This window comes from Anolis sagrei, chromosome 4 (assembly GCF_037176765.1).
Source record: "Anolis sagrei isolate rAnoSag1 chromosome 4, rAnoSag1.mat, whole genome shotgun sequence".
Lineage (NCBI taxonomy): Eukaryota > Metazoa > Chordata > Lepidosauria > Squamata > Dactyloidae > Anolis > Anolis sagrei.
In genome coordinates this window covers 66,289,481-66,311,303 of record NC_090024.1, presented here as the reverse complement: position 1 = coordinate 66,311,303, position 21,823 = coordinate 66,289,481, and the positions used below count along the sequence as shown (strand labels likewise).

The 21,823-nt window shown below is 38.1% G+C and overlaps 2 protein-coding genes across 2 annotated transcripts in view; one reads left to right on the top strand and one right to left on the bottom strand.

Annotated features, from left to right (window-relative positions):
• The window catches only part of PTPN2 (protein tyrosine phosphatase non-receptor type 2), a 27,409-nt gene extending 18,632 nt beyond the window's left edge, over positions 1-8,777 (top strand). The window contains exons 8-10 of the mRNA XM_060775017.2: positions 2,546-2,736; positions 4,555-4,656; positions 8,427-8,777. Of these exons, the coding sequence (XP_060631000.2) occupies positions 2,546-2,736; positions 4,555-4,656; positions 8,427-8,448 (315 nt within the window). The 3' untranslated portion in view covers positions 8,449-8,777. The remainder of the gene's footprint in view (positions 1-2,545; positions 2,737-4,554; positions 4,657-8,426) is intronic.
• Positions 7,542-21,823, bottom strand: PSMG2 (proteasome assembly chaperone 2). Its single transcript, XM_060775019.2, has 7 exons — positions 21,689-21,823; positions 18,154-18,325; positions 16,693-16,751; positions 15,206-15,324; positions 14,244-14,417; positions 11,199-11,319; positions 7,542-10,011 (listed from the first exon to the last, which is right to left on the bottom strand). Exons 1-7 carry the CDS (start codon positions 21,746-21,748, stop codon positions 9,919-9,921), a joined length of 798 nt encoding a protein of 265 aa, XP_060631002.2. The 5' UTR covers positions 21,749-21,823; the 3' UTR covers positions 7,542-9,918.

Sequence of the window (21,823 nt, the reverse complement as noted above, 5' to 3'; positions counted from 1 at the left end):
TTTCTAAAAAGCACAGTGAGGTATTAAACATCAGTATTTCTATTTTTGTCCTGTTGGTGTACACTATATTACTTTAAGGTAAAGCCTGTATCTAATATGCACTTTACTGTTAATGGGTGCTATCAAGAATTAAATATTAAAATGATTTCCACTAAGCACAAAAACATTGATACAATACACTTAAAAACAGTGATTTTCATGATCATCAAAATACAAAGGAACACATTATTGATTAGCATGTTGGTGAGTAAGTTTATGGCTAGATCCAGTGGATGGTGAAGCGCAGAAAGGCCTGTTTTTGAGTTACAAGAGAAGATAGTATTGTATTCTCCAATGCAGAGCACTTACATTGAAAGAACAAAATTAGGCAATTTTAATGGTTGTATAGGCATTGAAATGTTTTGAATACTTATGCTTTTCTAATAATAATAATATTGTATTGTTGAAGGCTTTCATGGCTGGAATCCATGGGTTGTTGTAGGTTTTTCCGGGCTATATGGCCATGTTCTGGAGGCAATTTTTCTCCTGATGTTTCGCCTGCATCTATGGCAAGCATCCTCAGAGGTATACCCCACCACCATCTCCCCGAAGGGACTCGGGGTGGCTTACAAGGAGACAGGCCCAAAAATACAAAGTAAAACATACACAATAAAATAAAATGAAACAGATTAAAATCAACAACAACATCATCAAAAAATTGTTACAAACACAAGTACACATTTTAAAATGGTATAACGGCTGAAAGATTAGGTGCTGAGTGTGGCGAGATCAGGCAAAGTGCAAATGTAGGTCCCAGGGAAAGTGCAAAATACAGTTCCATTCAGTATGGAACACAGCTGAGAGAATAACATCCTTTGGTATTTACAGTCACTGAATTACAAGTTGGAGGGCCATTGAAAGTGCTAAGGACTATGGCTAGATTGATCAATTCTCTGGTGAACTGCCTACTCAAATGCACAGCGGAACAACCAGGTTTTTAACTCCTTAAGGAAAATGGAAAGGGTACGCACCAATCTGATCTCTCTGGATAGCAAGTTCCAAAGCCAGGGGCCACCACTGAGAAGGCCCTCTCTCTCGTTCTTACCAGCTGCACTTGAAATGGCAGTGGAAGCAAGAGCAGAGCCTCTCCAGATGATCTTTAAGTATGTGCTGGTTCATAGGGGAAGATGCGATCTCAAATATAGGCAGGTCCTGAACCATTTAGGATCACCTGCACCTTGAATTGGGACCAGAAAATTATCAGCAGGCAGTAGAACTGTTTAAACCAGCTCCTGTTAGTAGCCTGCCCGTCGATCTTTGAACCAACTGCAGTTTCCGAGCCGTTTTCAAGGGCAGCCCCACGTAGAGTGCATTGCAGTAATCCAATCTGGAGGTAACTAGAGTGTGAACCGCCATGGGCAAGTCAGACTTCATGAGGTACGGGTGCAGTTGGTGCACTAGTTTTAATTGCGCAAAGATCCTCCCGGCCACCGTCAACACCTGAGCATCAAGTGTCAATGCAGAATCCAGAAGGACCCCCAAACTGCGGACCTGTGTTCTAAGGGGGAGTGTAACCACATTGAGCACAGGTTCCTACCCTATATCCCCATCAGCCCCTCTACTGACCTGGAGGACCTCTGTTTTGTCAGGATTGAGCTTCAGTTTGTTAACCCTCCTCCAGCCCATCACAGTAGCCAGGCACTGGTCAAGGATCCGGGGGACTTCCTTGGAGTCAGGTGGAAAAAGTAGTAGAGATCTGTGTAGAGATGGCACCGAACTCCAAAACTCCGGATGACCTCACCCAGCAGTTTCATGTAGATGTTAAATAGCATAAGGGAAAGAATAGAATCAGGGGTCCGAGCAGGTATCCCCCAGCTTCACCGACTGGGTACGGCCCTCCAGAAAGGATCGGAGCCACTGCAAAGCAGTGCCCGCAAGGCACATTCCTGAGAGTTGACCCATGGTCGATGATATCGAAAGCCGCTGAGATATCCAAGAGAACCAAGAAGGATACACTTCCCCTGTCTAGCTCTCTGCGGAGGTCATCCTCCAAGGTGACCAAAGCCATCTCTGTACCATGGCCAGGCCTGATAATCGGTATCCGTGGAGCTGAATTAAGTTAAAATATTAGACCTTATTCAGTGCTGGAAAACTTAATTCAGTGCATCATAATAATCCAATCTTTTTTAAAGGAATGGTATGGTAATTGAACCTGAAGAACAGTAAATAGAAAATAATAGGTAGTCATTGTTTCTTTTGCAAATGCTTGTGGAAGGGTTCATACAGTTCTAAAGTAGATATATTTCACAACAGTTGTAATGCACCTGCAAGCAAATGCCTTTGGATTTAGCTTTCTTTTCTTGAGAGTTAAAACAGCCCTTTTGTAAATAAATGTCTTTTGCATATCGAAATACATACATTCACCTCCTTGTTGAGGTATGCATTTTATCCACCTGTAGAAGTGTGTTGCAGTTGATGTTTAAAAATAGCTGTAACTGTAACTTTTGGAAATGTCTTTTCAAACAGATTTTTAGCTTCAAAAGATTAAGGCATCCTTTCATTTCAGAATCGATGGAAGATACTTTCAAAAGAGGACCAAGCACCAAGTTCTGGACGTTCCCCTCCACAAGGAACCAAAATAACTACGGAGAAGTTCAATGGAAACAGTGTGGGATTAGAAAAACAGGAGCAAGATGAGGACATAAATGCTGACCTGTCTTCCACGTTACAGAATGCTGCAGATGCAAATGCTGACGTGTGAGTATAATTTGTATGAAAACTAGAAAACCAATTAGTGCCACGACTCTTCAGGGGAGTAGCCATTTTTAACCAGTTTAAAAAATATTTTGAGGGGTGCTGCCCCCAATACCTAAAAACAGCATTGTCGAGCTATGTTTTGCCCACTTGTGTATTAGGAAAAGATAAAAATTACTCTTAAGACACCAGATCCTGTCTGATCTTGGAAGCCATATGGGATCAGCCCTGATTAATACTTGGATGGGTGACTACCAATGAATACCTGCAAGCTATATTTCAGAGGAAGGAATTGGTAAACAACCACTTCTGGGTATTCCTTGTCTAAGAATACCCTTTGAAATTCACGAGGTTTCCATAAATCTACAAGCAATTTGAAGGCACACAAACACATACAGCTATGGATTTTCAAGAACTAGTTAATTGTGAACTGGTATAGAAGTTGGACAAAATAGTTGTTAATATATTTAGTCAGATTGAGCATGCATCATAAAATAAACTGAGACATTTCATATGAAGACACGGTTCATTAGAAAAGAGTATTTGATCAGGTAGAAGGTGACAGAAGAGAAACATTGTATTATTACCCACTGATAGATTCAATCAAGGAAGCCACAGTCCTGAATTTGCAAGGTCTGAGCAGGGTGACTTGAAGGTCTTTCATTCATGGGGTTGCCATAAGGTGAGGTCTATTTGATGCCTATTAACAAGAAATCTGAGAGTGATTTGCCTCAGGATCACTCAGTGAACTTCCATGGTTAAGCAGGGATTCCGACCTCAGTCTTCTAGAAACCAAATCACTACATCATGCTGGCAAATTGTGATGACTGTGTTCCTAGTAGTGCCATATTTTACAAATTCGACTGCTTGTTCAATATATAATTTCATTTGCTTGTTTGCGTTTTCCTGGGAATTGAAAGGATGTATTAAAATAGCAAAAGTAAGGAATTGAGAAGTAGGAATTTTTGTTTGTTTCTTATCTTGATAGAGAGAAAGCTATTCTGATACATAGTTTTACTTCATACTAATTACTCCTAGTGATTGTTTCTAAATGACAGCCAAGATTCCAAATGTGTAATGGTATAATGTGAAAATGCGATAGTTTTTCTGAAATTTCAGATGACTGCAGAGGGTACAAGCATTGAGATGCCACAAGGTCCTGCTGGTCACATTGCAAATGAAATAAGTGGGGAACCTAGCTTAATCACGCTCTTGGTGTAGGTGTAGCATGGATAATACAGTTCCACTTCAAATCCTGGTTTTTATATGAAGTTCTCAAACGTTGTGGCTTCATTATTTAGACAGAGTATTTTAAATATGAGTATGGCCACTGATATATCTTTGTAGAAGAAATAACGTATACTTTATGTATTCATTTTTGTATATCTTCATCTCTTTAAATATAGCTCAATTTATCTATTGCTAGAAGGTATTTAGAAGTCTTCTGGGTATAAATCCTTTTGCTGTGGAAGTGCAGTGATTCATTTTAATGTGTTTAATATAATTTACAAGTATATCCAAGCATTTCTGCTCAACTTACATGCTGCCAGTTGTCCCAATAATTTTTAAATGCTTGTACCTGTGTTTTTACACATATATTGAGGTTGTGATGCATACTCTACACTTAATTTTCCCCTTAAAACTTGTCAAAGTTCAAGAGCCTCCTTCATATAACTGTATCTTAGGTGGAAAGTTTTAGCCTGGTTTGGCATCAAATAAACATTTTAAATCCTGTCGCTTTATTTTTTGTTTTTGAAATATTGCAGCAAGATATGCTAGAAATGTGGCTAAAACTGACCCAGCATTTTTTTTCCTTTTTAGTACTTTCCGGAAACGGCTGAGAGAGGATAGAAAAGCTAACACAGCACAGATGGTGCAGCAGATGAAACATAGGCTGAGTGAGACTGAAAGAAAAAGAAAAAGGTGGTTATATTGGAAACCTATTCTTAGTAAGATTGGATTTGGTTCAGCCCTTTTCATTGCAGCTTATTCTTGCTGGCATTTGTACTTCCATGGTTCTCTCTTTTGAGCGCTTATGCAATGATGTATCTACAAATATAAGTTCCACTGATTTCAGTGGGATCAAGTATTGCTGGGTCCAATATAGCTACCATAGCTCATGGAACAAATGTGCTGGTAGTTTAGTGGGAATTTCACTTTGCCGCAATGAATGCCTATATTTGAATTTAATGCAGTAAGCCTGTAATGCACAATATGAAAACCTGAATAATAGTGTCTGTCTCAGGACTCTTCACTGCAGGTACTTCTGAAACCAAACTGACACCTGGGGCCCTTTCACTGGGCACAATTGTAGCACTTTAATTCCATTTGAACCGCCCTGGCTTCATCCTATGATATGCTGGGATCTGATGGTTTCGTGAGATGTGCAGAATTCTCTGCCAGAGCAGCAATGCTTATGAATCCAAGGAGCCCATAGGGTGCAGCTGTGGCAGTTTGTGGAATTAAAGCTATAGTTGTGTAAGAAGAACCCCTGGAATAAGATTGTATACACTTGTTGGGTAAATTGATGCATATTTTTCAGCAACTACATGTATAGAACTCAAAATAGCCAACTAGACTGAATTTTCAAAGTTTCATTCTGCCAATTTGCATACTGATACAAGCAATAAACAGTATTGTGTTATCGTTTGAATGAAGACCAGTTCAACTCATGTGTGGAATATACTATGAACACTTTATATTCTGACTTAAATTTTATATCTATATAACCGTGCCCTTTTGTAATCTATTGTATTTTTAAAAGCTACATTTGTACAAATCTCTCTAACAGAAAAAGTATGCATTAGTTCCTGGTGCATCCATCCCAAACATTTCAAGAGTAATTAGGAACTGTATTGACTTCACAATTTCCAACTTAGTGATTAGTGCATAGCCCTTTGAGACATTTGTTGTTAGCAGATGCCAACTACTTCTCAATTTCTGCTCTGTAAGTTGTATTCATGTATTTATGCTTGTAGTTGCCTTTTTATTTAAAAAAAACTTGAAAATGTTTAATGTTAGAGACTACTGGGGGCTTGGGTCCTGTAGCTCCAACTGATTGTTTTGAAGGGAGCTGTGTTAAGACTGCAGTTACTGTTGGAAGCCGTAGCTTGTGTTTAAAATTCAAACATTCCATTAAATGTGAAAACATTTTTGTGTGTCTCATTTAATTTGAGTTCTATTCCTTGCACTATTTAAGGGTCCTTTTATAATGGGCACAGACAACATATGAGAAACGTTTTACTTTGAACAATTATTAGAGAAACTGATATATATATATATATATAGAGAGAGAGAGAGAGAGAGTTCTTCTTTCAGGAAAGGAAAAATTGAACAGCCCTACTTGAATAATTTATTTCTGTTACTCTCTGAGAAGCCACTATGGCAGTAAAATGTGACACTGATAATTTTCAAATACCTAAGTATATTTAAGAAAACTAAACTAAGGGAAAGAAAAGATATTAAGCAATGGTTCAGGATCAAGTCATCATCTGTAGGAAAAATATAAAACAGATTCAGGCCTTTCAATTTGGCTAGATGAATTGCATGACTGCAGGAGTATGGTTTCTGTAGCTGTTCTAAGAATTCTTGTCCTGGGGAAATAAGTAGTACCACCACACCTGAGAGCATTGAAGTGGTCACAAAGGAGCTACTTCTATACTTTGCAATATAGAAATAAAGTAGTCAAATGAATCTTCATTTAAGTTTATCACTAACTATCTGAAAACATATCTTTTTTAAAAGAATTATTTTAAGTGTTGTGAGGTTAGCAAAAAAGCTATGATACATTTCATGTCATCATTATTTGTTACTTTGAATGTTTTTAGTATAATGGGATTGGGCAAACAGATTTATTTAAAGGTACTGATACAAAATTTAAAGCTTTCTGTATATAAATGAAATATTGTGTAACCCAAGAACATGATACCACAACAGCAAAAGCAGTATTTCATCTTCAGATGAGATTATCCAAGCTTTCAAACTGGTCTTTAGGATAAGCATTTGTATGTGCATACAGAAAGTTAGATAAAGTAACTTGCTTTTAATTATTCCTATTAAATAACAGATGTGAGCCTTAAAGAAATCTAGCTTGCAGAGGGCTTGACACCGTGTCCTCTGAAGGCAAAGCATATATTATATGGCTGAACCACAGTCTCTCATCTCTCAGCTATAAGTGGCCTTCCTTAAAACAATTTACCCTAAAACTAAGCAGCTATGTGTTCCATCCCATCACTATATAAAACATGATCTACTTTTTAGATTATTTATATAAAATTCACTAAGCCTTGTTGCATCCAAATTAAAACACGAATCACCTTCAGAATAATTTTTTTTAAAATACAGTTGGATTATACAACCATTTAATAACTCTTCTGGAAAGTATCGTTAGACTATATTCATTAACAGATGGGTGTATGTAAAGTGCACACCAGCATTTATGTAAATTAAAATAATTTCTTCCTTTGGGAAATAAAATGGCATAACTTTCTTGTGAATGCTATACAAATCAGTTCAGCAGCTGACCTCATGTTCATGTTTCAGTGATATTTCCTTCTATCCATGCAGACCTTCTTTGGGCTTGCTTTGCAGCTCAAGCAATGAAACTAGTCTTCAATTAATTAGTTTCCCATCTTGTTTGAACTTGGGGACAAATTTGGTTGTTGAACTGTTGTCTGAAGTTGGTTTAATTATTCAAAATCTCTCTTTGACAAGTTGTTGTAATAAAGAAACAATTTCACAGTACTGTGCAGGAAACAATAGTCTTGGATAGTGTCTTAGCAACATGATTTAACAAGGTGAAGCATAGATACAGTTTTACTGGAGAAATTTATTATGTCATAAGGCGCTGCCCTAATAAACAGGAACACATATATTCATTTAATTCTACTCTAAGCTCTTTTGGTTTGACAGTTTCAGTTGCTACATACATTATTTGGTTCCCTCCCCCTTGACCTTGGCTAGATTTTCGTTTCAGTTATTTTCTGGCCATTCAGATCTAACCATTATTTCTGGAAGATGTGCTTTCAATTTAAAGTTCTTAAATGATGGAGGATTGTTATCCCTGTACAAACAGAAATGAAACTTGCAAATATCAAATGTTAACAGTTGTTTGTTGTCTTAAATATAAACTGATTTATAAATCCAACTTAAATAAGAACCTTGTTCAAAATACCGTTGTATCTGTCAATTTGTTTTACCAAAATCATTTTTTAAATTGTGTGCTTTTCAGTTCAAGTTCAGTGGTTAATATCGTGGTCCTCTGTTGATTCTCATTTCTCGAATACTTTTGAAGGTTAATTACAGTTTTCAGTAAGCTTTTATTTCTGAAATTGATAATGGTAAACTTTCAATGAAATAAGAGATCAGTGATGTTATTATAAAATCCACATATTTTAAAATCAAAATACATTTGAGATTTGTCTTAGAGCAGAAATAAATGAACTATTTTTTCATATTCAGTCAAGAGCTAGGCATTACTTGTCATTGGATATTTTAGTTGGATTCTGTCATACAATATGTATACATGACAATTTTTTATATATACACATACCCGTTTTGGAAACTGCTAGAAATAAATATGGCTTTCATTGTACCAGGAATTTGTTTTTCGCAGTTGCAGTGAAGTTAAAACCATAGAATTGTTATCTCTTCCTGTACTGAACCTGTGACTCTTTTGCGTTGTGTGTCTGTAGGCCGAGAGTGACCGACACCTAAGTGGCCAAGACTTGTGAATATTCTGCAGCTATAATAACACACTATTGGCATGCAAAGCAGAACATCATCCCTCTTCAGGAACAAAAGTGAGGTCTGAACATACCCAGTGGCCTCGTAAATATCTGTTTACAACGTAAACAACCAGGGAATGAAGTACATCACCAGCAAGAGACTTTGCAAAATAGAGTAATTTTGTCTTAAGTGTTTTATGCTTGTATCATCTGTAGAGAGATGTAAGAGATCACATTAGATAATACTTTGTACTGCCATTCTTAATTGTATTTTTTATACTTTTGGCAGCATTAAATATTTTTTTTAATTGAAATAAAGGTGTTCGTGTATTTTTCCCCACCTCGAGAATTCTTTTGATGATACTTCAGAGGAATCCTATTTAAATTCCTTACTATTCTCAGGTGTAACCAGTATTTTCTCCATAGTTACTGACATTATAGTGCAAACTACAGAAGTAATTATATATCTGTATTACTCCAGTGAAAGCCAGCTCCAGTGAACGAGTACAGTAGTCTTTCCCATTAAAATGTAACTACTTGTCTACAGCCATACCACCCTAAACACCCCCGATCTCCTCTAATCTAGAAAGCTAAGCAGGATCGGGTCTGGTTAGTACTTGAATGAGACACACACACACACACACCCTGGAATACCAGGAGCTGTAAAAAATGCAACTACTTAAAAGTCATGTCACTTCAAACCATTTTGAAAGTTTTAAAAGATTCCATGTTTTTGAACCTTATATAAGAAAAAGGTAAAGGTTTCCCTTGACATTAAGTTTAGTCATGTCCAACTCTGGGGGGTGGTGCTTATCTCCATTTCTAAGCTGAAGAGCTGGTTTTGTCCGTAGATACCTCCAAAGTCATGTGGCCAACATGATTGCATGGAGCGCCATTACGTCCCTGCAGAAGTGGTACCTATTGATTGATTCACATTTGCATGTTTTCAAACTGCTGGGTTGGCAGAAGCTGGGGCTGACAGCGGGAGCTCATGGTGTTCCCCAGATTGAACCACCTACCTTTTGGTCAGCAAGTTCAGCAGTTTAACCTGCTGTGCCATCAGGGCCCTACCTTTTATAAGTGTTATAAAAATAGAATAGTTTGTTGCTTTCAATTGGCAAGTAGTCTCACCCTTTATTCAGAGATTCCTGAGATTTACAGAACAGGTTTCTCCAAAACAAAGAAGAACTCAACCTAAGTAATATGAGTTCCACAATGCATCTGTTCTCAACTATATTGCAATGTAAAGAAAATAAAATGAGAGCAAGGCTGACCAATGTACAAACTGAATAAAAATTATTTTTCTTAATTACATTATAGGTAGGTGGACAGAAAAAACTGCTGAAATATTTCCATAATAATGTGGTAAGGGCTGTAACGCTTCAATAGTGAAGCTATAAACAAGTTATGAACTATTACAATTACTTCTCTAGAATTCAAAAGTAAAATAACATAAAACTTAAAACAATGCCGGAGGGAGTCCACTACCAAAAAGTAATTTCCAGGAACTCGGTATTTTCCATCTGGAAGAGTTAAATGTAGAACTTTCATTCTGCAGATTAAAAAAAAACAAAAAAACAAAGTATTATTGTTAATTAAGTTTAAACACTAACATCTTTGTCTAGTCTGTAACATTCCACTACTGTGTTGTTAAGTAAACATTGTAATAAACTCTGAAGGTTTCAATTAGTTTTATCAATTTCTAAAATGTTATCCTATTGAAAAAATTGAGTAAGTGACTAAAGTAAAAGGGAAGGATTGTGCCTTGCTTTCAAATACAATATTGTTACTTCTAAAAGGTTCCAGGAACTGAAATTGGCATTTTTTGCCCAAAAATGCATTTAAGGGAATTAATAAGCAGGGAGAGTTGGATATTATTATTATTATTATTAATATTTATTTACCTCATTTATACCCCGAAGGGAACTCTGAGCTGCTTTACAAGTAGGCAGCAATTTGATGCCATATTACAAATAGTAAATTAAAATAAACATTTACATTAAAACCACAGAATTAAAACCTTTAAAAATTAAAATCACATAGTCCAAGATCGTAGTCCAGTGCCATTCCAGTTATCAATTGCACATATTCCATATCCATTTATTGCACTACATTACTGATCAAAGGTTTGGTCCCATGGCCATGTCTTCACTTCATGTCAACTACTATGGCCCGCAGCCTTTAAGATTTTATGTGGGGCCAAGTGGAATCACACATGTGTCCTAGAATATGCCATACTAATTTCTGTATAGGTGGATTCAGTAATTAATATAGAAGGTTTCTTCAGAAAATATGTAGACTGAAGACCAAAATTTTGAGTATTTATTTAGGAAAGTCAAAAGCATTGGTCTCTGGTATACTGAGTGGCATTCATAATAATCAGTGTCAGCTACTTCTCCCAGTTCTATATCTACAGTCTTGATAGGGATTCCTTTCATCCTATATCAATCATTGGTTAAAAAAAAATGAAGGCTGTCAACCCAAGGACAGTGGCACTCCACATGAGACATTCTACTTTGATACACAGCCACTGAACATGGAAATATCTCATGGTACTTTAGTTTGCTAATCAAAATATAATGGAGGGGCTTATCAACTGCTTTACTGAAATCCAGATAATATCCCCAGCATTCTCATCATCCATTAAACTACTGACCTGATAAAAAAGATGTAAGCTTAAATTAGTAATATTTGTTCTCAACAAACCCAGGCTAGTTTATACTAACCACGTGTACTTACTTGCAGGGTAGTAAGATGAAGCCATTCATTAAGATAGTCAGCTAGCGCAAGGGCATCAGGAATATTGTCCCCCTCTGAGCAAAACTTCAGCAAGGCTACCATGGGAATGCCTTGTGAACAACTGGAACAAAAGCAGAACCAATCAAGTAACTGAAGAGGAAGTTCTTTATATAACGCTTCTGCTTGCATTTCAGCTGTAAGTCACAGAATATTTTTCCCATATAAAAATAATCTAATTTGATAACTCCATTTTCTGCTTTTAAAAGCAAGTTAATTTCCACATTCAATCAATCATTTCATTAATGACAATCCTGCCTCGTGGACAGAGCCAAAAGTTATCTACACTGTGTGTGACGGCGCGTGTGGTGCCTCATATACTTAGAACTGTTAGTTGCAGGATTTTAAACTGCCATTTTATTTCTGTTTACCTTGTACATGTATAGTTAAATTTCATTGGTTACTATAGCTGTCAATTTATTGTTGTTGTGCACCAATTGGTTTGTTTCCCCAGTTCAGTTGTTTAGGCTCCGCCCCTTCCAAGGGAGAAAGGGAAGGTTTCTCCCTCACCCTTTTTACCTCAGTAAAAGACTCATTGGATAGACGTGTCCAAAAGCTTGGCCCAAAAGCCCCTGGTCAAGGCATTTTTTACTACCAGTTCTTAAGTTTTACCCCTGAGTCTTATTCTTTATGTTCAAACCCCCTGAACGAACATGTGAAGACCTCAGGCGCCCTCACACCAGTTCTTTGGCACCATAGGAAGGTCTTGTCCTTCAATTTAGGCCACTGAACTGGGGTTGTGGTTTGCTCCGGCATCCATAGCCATTGAGAGAGAGGGAACCGGAAAAGCTTCTCAGCTTATTACTCCTGGGACCCTGGACTTAGAGTTTATAAAGTATCTTTTCCCAGTTGAAACATAAAGTTTGTGTCAAAGAAAGAGAACTGTTAACAATAAACACCATTTCAAGTCAATTGCCGTGTTCTGGTCCTTGGGAGTTCCAGTTTCCCTAAAGGAGGGCAAGAAGCAATCCCCTGGGGAAAGCAGTCACGTCCATGCCTCTTCCTCTATAGCCCCAGGCGCGACGGCATACTGTGGGATGCACTTTTAAACTTGGATTGGCAATAAATAAACTTCATTGCACTCTTGATGAGCAATCAAGATAGTCACTGAAATATGGTGGACTATCATACTCTCAGTGAAATGTTAAACCTAAAAAAGAGCCAAGAAGCTCACCAGAAAATGAATGGATGCATCATTTGTAGAAACACAACAGATTAGAGACAGAAGCCTCAAGACTTTGTACGAAGTCTGGGGATTTAACCAGGTCTGAGAGCAAGAGCAGGATATGAAAAAGGAATAAATTTCCAAAAAATATTTGTTGCTCTCATCTGCTAAATTTCAGCTACACTATTTTTAGCAGAAAGATACATAAAGTTGAGAGATAGGCAAAAATCCATCCAAATATTAACTGTACTGAAAGACACTTTTATCCAATGTGACATTCTGAAGCTTGAGGGAAAAGTGTTCTTATTGCAATATTAGCAATGAAGAAGTGCTGAGACATGAGCACATCAAGGAATGGCACAAACACCTCAGAAATCGATCACATGAAGGGACATAACAGCAACAGAAAATGAGTAATATTTCAGGATTTTGCTGTTAAGAACAATACTTCACAAGTTAACAGACCCCACGCTGTTTTCAAAACAGTAAATTACATGTGAATAAAGCCACCTCCATTACAACTCTTGTCTAAGCAGTTTCATGGTTCTTTATCACAAATACAGTACCTAGCAAATTAAGTGTTATTGCACTTTCAGATTCATACATTTTACGATACATTACACTTTTTTGAATGACTTAAGGCCACCTGGGGGCAGTCAGGGTTTATATTAATTCAAATAAAAAGTTCAAAGGGCCATTCACAAACTGGAAGCAACATCCCTATGCCCTACCATGGCTTCCTCTTCTTCTGTTACATTATACTAACAAGACTAACCAAAGTTGAAATAAATATAAAACAAAACCTATGTGAGTTTCCCCCATTTAAAACCTGAGCGAGTAGACAACTGCATATGTCATCCCACCATGTCACAATATACTTTTAAATTTTCCCTAATCTCAAATTGTTTCGCTATATATAATGAGGTCTAAGTATTTTAGAGGCAAATATTTGAAGCCTCTTGACCATGCACAGCTCATTCATGAACAGTTCTGAATCATGGCAAAGCCCTTTCAGAACAATGTGTTGTCGAAGACTTTCATGGCCAGAATTGCTGTGAGTTTTCCGGGCTGTATGGCCACGTTCCAGAAGCATTCTCTCCTGACGTTTCATCCACATCTACGGCAAGTATCCTGTGAGGTCTGTTGAAATTAGGCAAGTGGGGTTTATAGTCATACAACTACCATATCAGACTACACAGAAAAGCTATTGAAATCCACAAGCATGTGGACAATTTCAACAGAAAGGAAGAAACCATGAAAATGAACAAATCCTGGCTACCAGTATTTAAAAACTCTAAAATCAGGACAGTAAAGAAAGAATAACTCTCAAAAACATTGGAATTCTAGACAAGAAACAATCAGGACCAGCGAATCACCTCCCAACAAAGGATTCCCCCAGGCAGGAAGCATCCAAGCTTTGAAGCTGCAAGGCTATTCAATGCTAATCTAGGTGATGAATTGAAACATTCACACTTGCCTCCAGCATACAAGAGTTCTTTCTCCCAACCCTGGACATTCTACAGATATATAAACTCCACTTCCTAGTATCCAACAAACCTCACTACCTCTGAGGATGTCTGCCATAGATGTGGGCGAAACGTCAGGAGAGAATGCTTCTGGAACATAGCCATACAGCCCGGAAAACTCACAGCAATTCTTTTAGAACAATTCTACATCAACTATTATATGCAGTACCAATGGTTAGGGACATAATTATTATACACAGTAGTACCGAAAGACAGAGAAGGATGCTGACAGCAACTCTTACCAATTCAAATCCCAAAGATCGTTTGCAAAACTATTTTTTAAATTGCCTCACCAACCTCTCTGTGAATAATCGTTTTGTGATTCCACCTCCTGGAACATAGAACATCTTATTGTCATCATTTACTCCAGGAAAAGCTGCTACTTGCTCTAATTCTTTGCCACTTAATCTCTCCATTACGTTTCCAATCGTTTTTTCAACAGCGGGTGACAACAAGTATCGTAGTGAGGTACTGCCAACAAACATAACATATGTACATCAGCTGCAAAAGCTTTCAATTGTGACTTTTTAAAAAAATTGCAAGTTGATTATTAATTGATTACTAAGTCAGCAAGTAGTGAGAAAAGCTAGTGAGAAGACGCAAGCTTCTAAAGTAAGCCATGTTTCCTTTGATTACTCATCTCTAAGGAATGTTAAAATACAGAATTTCACACATTTTATATCGGACCTAATTCAAGAATTCATTATTTAAGAAAACTACTGAATTCATGAAAGAAATATGGGCTTTCACAAAACTACACTTACAACCTCCCCCTAAAAACATTGAGCTGAATCCACACTTCTTATTTTGTGAGTTGATCCACAATTAGCAACCCTCATTTATTTCAGTAGGTCCATTCTGGGTACAACTAAATCTAAATTCAACTCATTTCATGTTATGAGATCTAGACTGAGTGTAGTTAAGATAATAGTACTCTCAAACACCACTTTTAAGATTAAAACTCAGATTATTAATGGACAAGGCCATCTAGAGTACTGAGATAAAAATTACAGTATACAAATGTATTCTATATGTTGTTGAAGGCTTTCATGGCCAAAATCACTAGGTTGGATTGCTGTGAGTTTTCTGGGCTGTTTGGACATGTTCCAGGATGCTTCTGAACATGGCCATACAGCCCGGAAAACTCACAGCAACCCAAATGTATTCTTAACGCACAACTTTCAACAATAAGCCACTTTGGGAAGCACATATTTGAGTATGCACACCATGCCACAATAACATTATGTACAGAGACATACCCGTGAAGTTGTTGATCATTGCGTTGGTAAGCATGACTGCTGGACAAAAGAACAACTTTGGCAAATTCACAACTTTTCACCCAGGCAAGAATTGTTTGAGAGAAGGATCTGTATTTATTCTTGAACATCAAAATGAGAAACAAATAATTAGAACTTTTATTAAATGATATATTAATTCTTCAGTGACTTAAAATTTTGAAAATATCTCTTTGTGTAGTTCTAAAAGTTCCATCAGCTATGTTTCTTGAATTTTAAAAGATTTTATGAACATGGAATTGTTCAAAGAAATTTTGGCAAGTCAAATAATCAAAGAAAGCTGATGAAAGCAAGGCAGTCCAAGCAAACATGGTGAATATGACAGCCCAAAGTATGTATATCACAATGGCCTTCATAGTAATATCAGTGGGAAAAAAATAAAGGGACAGGGCCAAGTCTGTCATTAAGCAGAATAACTTCTCAGGCAGATTTTGATTTTAAAATAGTTGGTCTTTTATTAAAGTTTTTATTATATTTTAGTGTCAGGGGAGGGATGCTCAAGAGATTTTTGCCTCAACTACCAAAACAACTACCGCACGAAAGGTTGGAGGTTCAAATCCAGGGAGTGGGGTGAGCTCCCATCTATCAGCTTCAGCTTCTCATGCGGGGACATGAGAGAAGCCTTCTACAGGATGATAAAAACATCCAGGCATCCCCTGGGCAATGGCCAATTCTCTCACACCAGAAGCAACGTGTAGTTTCTCAAGCTGCTCCTGACACACACACAAACACATGAACATATAGATGGGGAGGTAATTTGTACAAGCCAATGCCAAAAAAGACATTCATGCACTAAATGAGCCACAGCTCATGGTGTAAGAGACATCACAGGAACATCAGTTCTATTACCCTCTTAACAAAGCAAAAAGTGAAATCTGCTGCACATATTCATCATGGCTGTCCTGTATAGTGTTGCAATAACATTATATGTAAACATATAGGATTTTTTAAAAGTGAGGCATTCTTACATCGTCCCTGTATAATTTCACACCTTAAATAATTCTCCCCACTCCCATCCCCCCAAAACTGGAATGGATAATAAATACAGAAAAGGCACTTAGATCAACTTGTCACACTTAATTTATTTTTGGAAGAACATCTTAAGGCAGTTGTGTAAATCACGAATTCTGAAAATGTAAAACAACTTAAAGCCTTAATCTTATTATACATTTGCTCAGGAGTAAGTGTCAATTAATATCAAAATGTACTATATGTACTCACTCATTTATAAGTTGATCTCATATATAAGCTGAGGACAAGTTTTGTGGCCAGAATTATGAATTTTGATATGAACCGTGGATAAGTTGACAGATCTTTCTGGAATGTTTTTAAAGGTATTTAAACATAGAGTAGGGTGAATCCTAATTAAGACAATCTCAATTACCCAGCAGAAGAAAACAAGATACCTAGTTTTTCTCTGGAATGTAATAATACAAAGAAAACACTCATACCTTGATGAATGGAGATCTGAGTTGCAAAACCACCAGTTCTTTAGAAGGAGCTGTATACACTAAGAAAAGCATATAAACAGTATATCAAGATCAACCTTAACTTACATTTGTCTTTAGGAATATGAGATGAACCAGTAAGAGTTTTACAGTTATGTCTTGACTGAATTTTACCAATGTATTTAAAGTTTAAATACAGACTGATTATTCCTTATCTAAATATTATCCGAATATGCTTGGAATCAGAAATGTTTTGATTTCAGGTTTTGGAATAGTTGCATACACTTGAGATATCTTGGAAATGAAGCCCAAGTTTAAATACAATATTCATGTATGTTTCATATACACCTTACACACTTTGGCCTGACAGCAATTTTATGTTAGTGTACACTGAGCCAGCAGAAAGCAAAGATGTCACCATCTCAGTTACCCATGTGGATAATTTTAGATTCTAGAGTACTTTTGATTTTGAATGTTTGAATAAGGGATAGGTAAAGGTAAAGGTTTCCCCCTGACATGAAGTCCTAAATGGAATTGTTTTGCAGAAGAATAAAACCTTCTTCTTTTTCTTTCTTTCTGATTACAAATTAACCTCGACAGTCTGAACAAACTCATGATGTTGTTACTGGTTAGATAATGCAGATTGTGTATCCATTATCCAAAATGCTTGGGACAAGAAATATTTCTGGTTTTTAAAATTTTGGAATACCTGTAAAAAAGGTAAAGGTAAAGGTTTTCCCCTAATATTAAGTCCAGTCGTGTCCGACTCTGGGGAGTGGTGCTCATCTCTATTTTTAAGCCGAAGAGCCAGCGTTGTCCGTAGACACCTCCAAGGTCATGTGGCTGGCATGACTGTATAGCACGCCGTTACTTTCCTGCCAGAGCGGTACCTATTGATCTACTCACATTTGCATGTTTTCGAACTGCTAGGTTGGCAGAAGCTGGGGCTGACAGCGGAAGCTTACACCACCCCCCGGATTCGAACCTGCAACCTTTAGGTCAGCAGCTCAGCACTTTAACCCACTGCGCCACCGGGGGCTCGAATAAGGGATACTTAAGCTGTATTTTATTGAGACTTCATGGAATATCCAATTAAGACCATTTGAATATCTGTACTATACAGGGAATATCTGTACTATACAGGGAGAAAAGCATGTTTATACACTTCCCATTTTAATGTATGATTCTCGGTATTAATAGTATAAGCAATTATGTACTATCCCTTTGGAAGAATTGTGTGCTAATATATACAATCTGAATGAGAAATGTTGCTGAAAACTGTAATATCCACATCAATTAGTGCTGGAAAGCAGGGATAATTCACTTCAGATACTATTTCTCATATACTATTTCTATACAGCAAGGAGTTAAAATGCTCAAATTCATTCTAAAAAGAAGGGTGTTTCTCTGGAGAAGACACAACAAGCCCAAGTTAGCACCCAACATTACATTCAATGTACTTACCTTCAGCATTTATACACAGCTCTGTTGCATTCTCTTCTGTTGTTGCATATGGATTATTTCCAATCATTGGCACAAGACAATCAGTATAAAAGTACCCAACTTTAGACATGTCAAGGGTGGAAATAACTAGATCTACAGCCAGCTGGCCAACATTCCCCACCGATACCGCGGGCTGAAATGACATAACAGATGCATGCGAGTTACATCATCTGAAAAAAATGACTGATTTTCAAATTTAAAAAAACATGTTAGTTGAACACTGAACATTATTAACCATTTCTATTGAGTCCCCTTGGGGAGATAGGGCAGGTTATTATTATTAGCAGTAGTGGTATTAACACATTTCAGCTGTCAAACCACAATACTATAGTAAAGTAATGCCAAAGTAATTTATAGCAAAATGTACACATTCAGATTATTATTATTACTATGTTTATTTACACCTCACAAAGAAGACTCAAAGCAGTTTGTATTAGTATATTTTATAATGTTTTGGAGAAAAAAGTAATGTGGCTGCTATTTACCAATTTTAAAAATGGTATCTGCTTGTTCAGATAATTGTCCTTTTAATCGAACTGAGGCGAAAGGGTATCAAATCCTTTTTAACACAAAGAGACAGGATTCTTCAGCAATTATTATATACATAGTTTTGCTAGCAATCTTACACATAGGTTGTGGTGAGCTTTTCAGGTTGTATTACCATGTTCCAGAAGCATTCTCCCCTGACATTTTGCCCACATCTATGGCAGGTGTCCTCAGAGGTTGTGAGGTCTGTTGGAAATTAGGACAGTGGGGTTTATATATCTGTGGAATGTCCATGGTTGGAGAAAGAACTCTTCTCTGTTTGAGGAAAGTGTGAATGTTGCAACTGGAAGCTTGATTATCATTTAATGGCCTTGTAGCGTCAAAGCCTGGCTGCTAGCTGCCTGAGGGAATCCTTTGTTGGGAGGTGTTAGCTGGCTGATTGTTTCCTGTCTAGAATTCCCTTGTTTGAGTGTTCCTCTTTATTTACTGTCCTGATTTTAGAGTTCTTTTAAAAAAATACTGGTAGCCAGATTTTGTTCATTTTCATGGTTTCGTCCTTTCTGTTGAAATTGTCCACATGCTTTTGGATTTCAATGGTTTCGCTGTGTAGTCTGACATGGTAGTTGTTAGAGTGGTCCAGCATTTCTGTGTTCTCAAATGATATTCTGTGTCCAGGTTGGTTCATCAGGTGCTCTGCTATGGCTGACTTCTCTGGTTGAATTCGTCTACAGTGCCTTTCATGTTCCTTTATTCGTGTTTGGGCAATGGTGCATTTGGTGGTCCCTATGTAGACTTGTCCACAGCTGCATAGTAGACTCCTGCAGAGGTGAGAGGATCCCTTTTGTCCATATGTATTCTTGACATACATCAAGGGAACCACTGACCGCATAGGAACCCTGATAAAGAAAACCTACAAACTGGGTTGTTGTAAGTTTTTCGGGCTGTATGGCCATGTTCCATAAGCATTCTCTCCTGATGTTTCTCCTGAAACTTACAGACAACTCCACTCCTGTATGCTTGTCCACTATGCCCTGCCTCATGTACAGAGGAAGAATTGTTGGAGGCTACAGACAATGCCATTGCTGTTGCCTGTTTTTGGTCAAAAGATGTTTAGCTGCCTGTGCTCCTTCTATTTTTATCAGTTTTACACTAATTTATGCAATGCTTTTGATATGAAATAAATAAATCCTGAAACTTGAAACTTCTAGGCCATTAAATGCTAATCAAGGTGGCCAATTGAAAATTCACACCTACCTCCAACAGACAAGAGCTCTTTCTCCCACCCTGGACCTTCCACAGATACTTTTAAAAAAATGCGTGCCATTCAGTCGGTTGAAGACGTAGCGGAGCGCTAGTGGTCTCGTTTGAGAGGCGGGAGTATAAAGTTTTGTCCTGACACAGTTCAGTCGCCATCATGCGTTGGAGCAGTGAGGAATGTGCTTTTGCCATTGAGGCCTACTTTTCGAGCGGATTTGGAGTGGCCGGCCCGTTCTCCAGATTTGGCCCCTTGTGATTTTTTTCTATGGGTTTTTTTGAAATCCCGTGTTTATGTGAACCATCCAAGGACCCTACAAGATTTGGTTTACTCGGTGTATGGAGAATGGAGGACGTCACCTACCTAATTTGATCTTCAAAACTATGTAAAACAAAACTTTAGGTATTCGCCTACATTATATATTTTAAAAATTCCGATTCATACAATGGGTTTTATTAAGTTTTGAAAAAAGAAAGTTATGCTGCCTCACCCTACAAGAGTTCTTTCTCCCAACCCTGGACATTTCACAGATATATAAACCCAATTTTCCTAGTTTCCAACAAACCTCACAACCTCTGAGGATACCTGCCATAGATGTGGGCGAAACGTCAGGAGACAATGCTTCTGGAACATGGCCATACAGCCTGAAAATTTTATTTATTTATTTATTTATTTATTTAAAAGTTTTGTATACCGACCTTCTCACCTCTCTTGAGGGAATCAGGCCGGTTTCCGACCATAATATCACATACAGTCAATAAAACATCATAATTCGTATTACAGTAAAACATTAAAACAGCAATTACATTCAATAACTACAATGGTCAGTCGTCACACTAAAATCGTTGTTCATCATCCTCCATCCATATCTCAGGGTATTGGCTCACTAGTCGAATGCCTGTCTCCATAACCACGTCTTCACCTGTTTCCTAAATGTCAGGATAGAAGGGGCGGTTCTGATCTCCAGTGTGAGAGAGTTCCAGAGTTGAGGGGCCACCACCGAGAAGGCCCTGTCCCTCGTCCCCACCAGATGCGCTTGCGAGGCCGGTGGGACGGAGAGCAGGGCCTCTTCAGACGATCTTAATAATCTTGATGATTCATAGGGGAGAATACGTTCGGAGAGGTAAACAGGGCCGGAGTCGTTTAGGGCTTTATAGCCCTAAACAAACAACAACCCAGTGATTCCGGCCATGAAAGCCTTCGAAGATATACCTACAAACTATCTATAGACCTCGCAAGAAAACCCCGCAAATGCTACATTCAGCAAAAGACAAGAGGTATCCTCTCAGTGGTTCTCAACCTGTGGGTCCCTAGATGTTTTTGGCCTACAACTCCCAGAAATCCCAGCCAGTTTACCAGCTGTTAGGATTTCTGGGAATTGTAGGCCAAAAACATCTGGGGACCCCAGGTTGAGAACCAGTCTAACCACTGCAGGAGTCTCACCAAAATTATAGCTCCCATCATCCCATAGCACTGAGCCATGGTGTCAAACTGCATTAAATTCTACAGTCATCCCATAGCAATGTCAAACTGCTTTAAATTCTACAGTGTAGATGCGCCCTTAAAGGGGCACACACACACTCCCTCCCTCCATATTTTAGGTAGAGACCCCTCCTACTGCCTCCCTCCTCCTCCTCCTCCTCCTCCCACGCCTGACTCAATGCCACGCGCCCGCTCGCGCGTTGCCCGGGCAACGGGGGGTTGGGCGCTCTCTCCGGCCGTCTCGCGCCGCGCAAGGAAGGAACTGTCCATTACCATTAGCAGCGTGCAGCCTTTGAAGTCAGCGGGCGCGCGGCCCTCGCAGGGAACGAACATTCTATCCAAGACGCTGACTGGACGCACCGCAGGCCTACACAAGAGTTCCCTTTGGTAGCGAGAGCAAGGGGCCTT